Source organism: Colossoma macropomum, unplaced genomic scaffold, assembly GCF_904425465.1.
Source record: "Colossoma macropomum unplaced genomic scaffold, Colossoma_macropomum, whole genome shotgun sequence".
NCBI classification, from domain to species: Eukaryota; Metazoa; Chordata; class Actinopteri; order Characiformes; family Serrasalmidae; genus Colossoma; species Colossoma macropomum.
In genome coordinates, this window is record NW_023494805.1 from 10,601,178 (window position 1) to 10,609,750 (window position 8,573).

At 39.0% G+C, this 8,573-nt stretch overlaps 1 protein-coding gene across 1 annotated transcript in view; it reads left to right on the top strand.

The window, feature by feature from the left end:
• LOC118826110 (titin-like) overlaps positions 1 to 7,083 on the top strand; it is a 48,289-nt gene extending 41,206 nt beyond the window's left edge. Inside the window, exons 14-17 of the mRNA XM_036596999.1 lie at positions 5,718 to 5,996; positions 6,398 to 6,646; positions 6,763 to 6,879; positions 7,025 to 7,083. Of these exons, the coding sequence (XP_036452892.1) occupies positions 5,718 to 5,996; positions 6,398 to 6,646; positions 6,763 to 6,879; positions 7,025 to 7,083 (704 nt within the window). The remainder of the gene's footprint in view (positions 1 to 5,717; positions 5,997 to 6,397; positions 6,647 to 6,762; positions 6,880 to 7,024) is intronic.
• Positions 7,084 to 8,573: the final 1,490 nt, after the last annotated feature.

Genomic DNA, 8,573 nt, shown 5'->3' on the forward strand with positions numbered 1-8,573 from the left:
TTTACTGTTTGTATATCTTCACTGTAATGAGTAAGTTAGTCAGCATTTGATTTTGGCAAAATTAGATTACCAACATATCACCGGGTTTTTAATACAGTACATCAGTGCTGTATTTTGGGGGAAAAATATGTATTCCATTTATTATTATCTCATTAGAATGTAACAAGGGAGTGTGAAGAAGACACCCACCAACTCCAGTTGTGTCAGTCATTGGATTTACTTTTTTAAACCTTAAATCACAGTATTACACCTCGGTGACAATGATGTGATATTTGCTTGATTTTTTTTTTTTTTTTATCTGTAGAACTTGTTTAAAGTTCAAAGTGCTGTACAAACCAATAATATAAAATAAATACTAAATATATAAAATTAAAATAATAATAAATAATAAGAGCATAAGACAAAAATAATAAAATATAAAAAAAACAGTAAATGTAGAATATTAGTAATAAAAACACAAAACAGGAAAAGTCACTACACAGAAAATACTTCAGTAAAACTGAGACAGAACTATAAGCCAAGGAGAACAAAGAGTCTTCTTTTTTCATTAGCAGCTGAAATGCATTGCTCTGTAATAATAAAATATACCAGCCTTGCTTTAAATGTGAACACATCTTTCCAAACTGTACAAATATAATTTTTATCGTGGTCAGTTTCACCTCTGCAGAGCCCCTCTGGTTCAACTCTGCTAAATAATTCAACCAATGTACTGTGCTACGTTTAACTCTGTTTTTTTTTCTGTAGGTATCAATATAGGCTTTTGTTTCTAGTAATATCTGAGCTCTGGACTGGCTTTCTCTCTAACCTATTTGTAACTAGCAAAAATACATTCTGTGAGTAGACAACAAAGCACTTTTGTAAGTTACTCTGGATAAGAGTGTCTGCTAAATGCTGCAAATGTAAATGAGATAACTACATTCATGTGCTGAGCTAAATACCCCCAGCACTACCTCACAAATGTCTGTAACAACTATAAATAACCCAGTTAATCTGAGCTTAGTTTGGAATAAAGATGTTACGATTTGCACATTTATTGATAATGTTCAACATACGATTAGGTAACCTGAGGGACTGATTAAGTGAGGATTCTTGCAAGTCTCCATATAGCTGCTGATAAGTGCCATGAACAGGATTTAGGGCCACTGCAGCAAACTCTGGATGACAGGTGAGGCAGTGGATGAGCCCAACCTGGTCACATCTGTAAACAACCTGTTTGGTACGATACAGTCTCGCTGTTATATTTCTGTACTTGGAATCAAATAGGCAGCATGCTGAAAGCTAGGTTATGATGCTGGCAATGATAGAGAATGGCTAGCATAAGCTAACTAGCTTAGGCTTCAAAGGTTTGGTTAGCTTTTTTCTGCATTAACTTTTAACATACCTCGGCCACCACCCTACATCAAATATTCTCAACAAGTGAGAGATTTGTACAGTGCCCACAAGTGCACCTGTATAGAAGGAAATGGTGCCCTAATGGCCAAATATAACTATGTTTTTCATGGCTTGATGTCAAAATGAATGAAACTTAGACAGTGTTCAAACAAATCTACTTTACTTACTTGGAATTCAGCACATCTTCAGGATGCGGGTTTTGTTGAATATAGATCTTGCTGAGTTCTACCATTCGGACGCATCTCTCACTCGCTGTTAATCATTTTGTGGCACTATGTTAACTCTTCGGTGGCTTGAGTCAGTGGCTCATACTCGTAAGGCTGAAGAAACACCTTCCCTCATCGAAGATGGGGATGGTAGAGGAGGAAAATCTTCAACTTTGTAAGACCTCTCATTTGCAAAAGTGCTGTCTGATTTTTGATCTCCATATTTTCTGGTAGCTAATGTTATTTATAAAATCACAGCAGCCTGGCCCACCTGGTTTCCTCTCGCGGCACCACCTCCAAACCCATGGATCGCTGCAGTGCCCCTCCCATTTTTGAGCATTTCTCAAAGTTGAGCTAGGAGTGGAGTTAGCTGAAAATAGACGGGTGTAGTTACTCTTTAACTGGGATTTAAACATGTCACTGTTTGAGGAAGACATAATGAAGAGCGGGAGACTGTTCCCTGAGGAGCAGCCTTGGAAAAGGCACGGTCACGCTTTCCTTTTAAATGGGACTGTGGAATAGACAGGAGCAATTTTTCAGAAGCTCTTTGCATCCTGGGGTGGAAAAATGCTTAATTGTGATGCCAATTCCTGTAATGTCATAAAAACAAACAAAAGAACATTAAAATCCACTCTGAAATTTGCCGGTAACCAATGGAGAGAGATGAGAAAGGGGAGATATGGTCTTTCTTTTTGGTTCCAGTCACAATCCTGCTGCATTTTGCACAAGCTGCAAACAAGATACGGAACCCCCATATGAAAGGAGTTATGGTAGTCAAGGCGTGACAGCATGCATGACTGTCTCCTAATTACAGAATGGAAAATTGGCAGGGGACTATAGAGGGAAAATAAAACAGCCTTGGGGTACACCACTGGAGAGGGACAATGGTGAGGTGCAGTGGCACATAATTTTACAAAGAAGGTTCCATCCCTGAGGTAGGAGGCAGACCTAGGCAGTTCCCTGAGTACCAACCATGTGATTAAGTCCTGAGTCAACAGAAAAGAGTAGGTCACTACATTGCTTGAGGAGTGCTAACTTAGGAGTATGGTTTACCCTGAACCCAAACTAGAATCTTTCTAGAATGATGTGTTTATTTAGATAGAACAATTTCCTCCATAACCTTTGAAATGAATGGCAATTAAGATATGGGCCTAAAAATCTCTAGTACAGTAATGTCTAGATTGGGCTTTTTAAGCAATAGCTGCATCTCTGCACGCTTAAAACAGGATGGAACAATCAATTATTAACGGAACAAACAGCTATTAATTATACTCAGCATACCAGGTACACATTTTTGAGTAGCCAAAAGAGAAGACGAATCTGTATCCAATGAAGAGCGAAATATGAATTTTAAGCATCCAAGAGAGAAGGTGAAATGGTATCCAATGAAGAGTGAGATACAAATTTTTACTTGTTCAAAGAAGTTCATAGTGACAATTGTGAGAGGAATCATAAGTGTGCTGCTAGATATGAAATGTGATGACATTATCTTAGCACCCCCCCCACACACACCCCAAAAAAATCTAAAAATCTTCACAGAGTTCTGCAGATGCGAAAGTATGTTGAAACTATGGAATTTTTATGGTTGGTCACAGTCTGTGTCGTCACAGCCCTAATTCCCTTTTTGGCCACTTGCCTTCATTTCCTAAACCTTTTCTATGTCAGGGTTGTTGCTCTGGGCTTCGATCAGATCCCAGTCCTCCGCTGATAACTGCTTTTTTTGTACATGACCAAATACTCTGTTGATTGCTTTGCAGGCTTCCATACCAGAATCTTGTTTTGCATGAGGGGTTTTCTCTATGGAGAAAACTTGAAACAGCTCCTTTTTGTTGTGGCATTTTTCCTCTTCTGTCTAGACAAAGTCCTTTTTGCATAAGTAATGATTCTTTCAAGTCCGTCTACTTTCTGTGAAACTATAGCCCCAATAGCCCATATCACACACATCAGCATCCCCAGTAAACGTCTGGGTAAAAAGGGACAACAGTAGGAAGCTAATCCTACAAAACTCGTTATCTCTTGTACATGGATTGGCCATGCATGGACCGTTTCACTCTTTGAAGGACGAAGTCGCTCAATCTGCAGAGATGATGTGCCCCAGGTACTGCACTAAATCTGCAAACAATTAGCACAAGATTTCATTTTCAGACTCGCTCAGTTTCTGTAAAACTTTATCTAGGTGCTTATCAGAAGTCCCTACAAACACAATAATGTCATCAAGGTGTACCAGGCAACTAACCCATTTTAAGTACTTTCATCAAAGACTAATTCCATCAAATGCTGAAAAATACTTAGTAAGTTGCACAAACCATAGGGAAGAACACTGAAATGGAAATGGTCTTATATCTGTATTTTGGTTAGATTGGAACTTGCCAGCTGCTAGCCACGTCCAACAGTAAACCACTTGCCTGCAGCCATTATGCATCCTAGGTGGTTACTTCATTCAGCGGTTTATAGTTCACCACCGTTTTTTTGGTCCAACACCACTGGAGCTCCCTACGGGGTATGGCACCTCAAGATTATGTCCCTCTCCATTTCCCAAAAGGGTGTGGCGACTTCACCTTGAAGATGGACTGGGACATGACAGAGGCACATCTTGATATGGAGTGCAGAGCCTGTGTCTATCTGGTGGTGAAGCAAAGCAGTTTTGTCCAAATCATTAGCTTCTCTACATTCTTAAACTGTATTTCTGTAAGGCCCCTGTAATACAAGCCCAGTGGTTTAATTTATTTTGCCCTTGCCGTTCGCCAACCATACAGGCAGAGGAGGTACCATTTCCTACTGTTGTAGTAAACGGTTCAGCCCTTGTACATCATCTCATAAAGACTGAACCATTGTCATCATTTTCTGCTTCTGACACTTTCTACTCCACACCCTTTTAACGTCCCCATACTCGAGAATCACAGACCTGCCTCTCAAAGTCCCTAATGAGCTCTAACTGAGTTGCCAAATAAATTGCCTGTCCCAAATTAGATGGTTTTGCACGATGCAGCTGAATGCAATAATCTCAGTCCCCAGTGTCCATGACAAAATGATCTGGAGCTGAAATGTCCTAATGCCAGGATCAGACTACAAGAATTCAGGCCCAACTATAAGCATCAGAAACGATGAACAGATCTTATAGTGTAATATAATCAAAGAAGAGCAATGTGGAGTCTGGGACTCCCCATGAACCCCTTACGAAAAGTCTAGCATGTCAGAATTTTTTGTATTTTTCCGCCTAGTTTGATATCTCCCATGTTGTTCCTTGATGTTAACCAACAGGAGGACAGAGTGTGTACATATATAAACAAGCGAAGAAAAAGATGGATGCTGCTGTTGCAGCTGTCAGGTGGAACAATGAAATAGAGTACAAGTTCACTGAGCTGTGGCAACAATACCCCTGCCTTTCTGAAGTTTCCTTAAGGGAGTATCTTGACAGAGTCCAAAGAGATAAATGTAGGTGAGAAATAGCGTATACAGCATCTGTTTACATACAGCAGACCTGTTGGGTGACAGACAGCCCATACTGTCCTCTTTGTGACACCCAGGAACAGGTCCACAATTGTTTTTGCTTACTTTTCTTTTTCTTTTCAGAACACAAAACCACCAGCACCACACATGGCTCTTCTGTTTGACAGTTTCTTTACCTGTACCCACAATGACCTATGAACTCACTCAAGAACGTGAATGATGATTGGTCTGCATCAAGCTATTGTGTAGTCTGATCCCGGCATAAGTGCCCACATCAAGATTCAAATATTCCTTCTCAGTTTTTCCGCTCACTGCCTTTTCAAAATCATGCACTCAGTTGTTTATTTTGTCTATTCTGAATGTACAACAATAGATAATACATTATCTAACACATATACACACACAAACACTGTTTGTGCAATAAACAAAGGAATAAACTATCATATGGAGTAAAAGAACCTCTGTGTCCCCTATATAGCCAGCAAACTGGCCATCACTCTGGCTTAAAGCGAGCATGTGTCTGTTCTTTTACTCCCACCTGCTACAATATTTTTATTTTACTTGTATTTAATTAAAACTGTTCTTTCAGTAAACAGTTGATTTGTGTAAATTTGGTTATGCCAATCATTAGCAGCATGATCCTCCACAGTGTGTCTCTATACTTTTCAGATATCTCTCCTGCAGTGTCTCTGATGGTCAGTCCCAGCAGATCTCAACACTTTAGTGCTGACTCTCTCTCACTGAGCTGTGAGGGACAGAGTGACTCTATTGGATGGAGAGTGAGACGATACACACACAGTGAGAAGGTGTCAGATTGTTCATCAGGCTGGGGATCAGTTACAGGATCTACATGCAACATCCAGTTCCTTTACCCAACCCACACTGGAGTGTACTGGTGTGAGTCTGAATCTGGAGAGAGCAGCAATCCTGTCAACATCACAGTGCACAGTGAGTCCATAAAGGTCTTATAATTGAAAATGGAGCACATTTTAGTATCTTCTATCTTCACTCTCCACACAGGAACACAGATTAACTCCAGTACTCAATCTATCAGAGTTATAGAGGTCTCTGAGTTATGATCATTAACGTATCTCAACACTTTCTGTCATTCAGTACTGTCTTACACCAACTCTCCTTCTGGAGATCTACTTTCCTACAGAGTTTAGTTCCAATTTGCATCATAAATGTTGCGCCCCTAACAGTAACGCATCTGATCCAGCCAGGCGAAGACTTCTAAAGAAGTTCATTAGCTGGAGCAGGTGTGGCAGATAGTGGTTAGTACTAGACCTCACTAGAAGGTGGACCTCCAAGACCAGGGTTGGTGACCACTGTCTTACACTCTCCTGCAGGTGATGATGTAATTCTGGACAGTCCTGTTCATCCTGTGACTGAGGGAGATCCTCTGACTCTGCGCTGTTTATATCACCACACAAAGCCCTCAAACCTCACAGCTGAGTTCTATAAGAATGGATCACTCCTCCAGACTCAGACTACAGGAGAGATGACCATCCATACTGTCTCAAAGTCAGATGAAGGTCTCTACCACTGTAAACACCCAGAGAGAGGAGAGTCACCACAGAGCTGGATCTCAGTCAGAGGTTTGCTGAATTTAAAAGAAAGTATCTAAAAAACATTTTTATTTTATCATGAGAATGCATCCAACACTAATCTCTGTACTAGATAACAATGGTTGTATTGTGTTTGTGTGTATCAGGTCTGTCCAATTCAGGAGCTTCATTCTCAGTGTTCAGTCTGCTCAGTAGTTTAATGGCAGCGTCTCCGTATCTGCTGGTGTCCATCATACTGGCACTCAAATGCTACAAAGCTCGAGGTGAGAATCGATAGTCTTCCTGTGGGAGAAAGACAAACTTTCAGCTTCACTGAGACAGAGTTTTCTATTTTAGTCTGAAACATAATCAATTGCCTAAATCATAACAAAGGATCTTCTGAAATTATCTTTACTGTGTATTTCACAGCTAAACCTGAGGAAACTAACAGAACAGAAGCAGCAACAGAAGCTGAAGAATCTTGCTGAGTGTTGACCGTCAAGTAATTCTAATCGTGTGTACCTGGAAACCTCAGTTAGGGTTTACTCTATTGTGCAGGTCAGTTATGGAGGGTTTAAATAACAGCTCCACTCCAGCATTCAGCAGGTTCATTTAGGCTCTCTGTCAGGAACTGCAGTATGATAAATGAGGCATCTGTGGCGTTGTTTCAGCACTCAAGTGGTTATCAAACTCAAGTGATTATCAGAGTGTTTTGTTTACTTTTATGGAATACATTTCATTCTTGAAACATAAAGGTATTTAATCATTTTAATTTTGGAATACATTTTTTCATTTTTTGTATTTTTTATTTCTTTGTCTGTAACAAACATTGTACTGCATGAAAAAACATGCAGAATTTTTTGATGCAATATATTTTTTTGATAGATGTCATACCTGGTGAAAGGCCAAATTTTAATTATTTACATCAGTTTCTTATTTTTGTTATTATTTTCCATCTTATAGTGTTTTCTCTTATTGCTTAATTTCTGAAAGTATCCATTCTTCAAGCATAGTCTCTCTTTGTAAAAAGCTAAGCAATAACTGAAGTGTGATTCGGTTCTGTCTACTTGTGTGTTTAAAGCAAGAAAGTATAATTATATCTTACATTTCATTTATATATTTAGCAAAATGAGTTACATATGTTAGAGGAATGTAGCTTTAGTTCTGTCCAAGGTCTCTTATTGGTATAGCAGTTTTTTCAAATCTGAGATGGGTTTTTTTAGGGCTGATGGTGTTTTCCACTATGCAGTCTATGAATTTGATAATACCAATAAAGTTACAGTTCTCTTCCTGTTTCTCATTTGTGTCTCTGTGCTTCCATTCTTGTTACCATTTTTTAGAACCATTAGAAAATTTTAGCATTTATGCTCTCTAACACGGTGGCCACATTTGCCCAGTTCGGTTTTGTTGTATTGATTTGGAAAAATTGTCTTTGTCCATCATGCTCCTACCCCCAGATTTAAGGATTGCATCTACAAAGGTTAGAACTAATATTTATAATAAAAATAATTAGTAATGAATTAACAATAATCTGAGTACACTAAAGACATGTGTTCTGGTCTTACACTGGAGTTTATGTTTTAATATTTTATTTATATATTTTTTTAACCTGCAGAAGCCGTGAACTGTTTAACACTGCATTTTCATCATTCACATAATGTATATGCTGCTTAATATATATAAAAGGAGCTTAAAGCACAGGGGTCCTTATTCTTATGACCCCATGTACATTCATGTTTTCTTTACTCAACACACCTGATTCAGTCCACATGGAGCTTGATTACTTAGTTAATGGTTGAATCAGGTGTGTTTGATAAGACAAAGCACAAAAAAGTGTATAGTGTGTAGGCCACCAGGACTGGAATTGGGAACCTCTGTCATAGTATGAGGTTTAGGAAACTTTGTGTATGTTATTATTAACTAATGCAGCAGTTAATGTTACTTACAGGAGCAGTGTGTAAGATTCTGGGGGATCTAG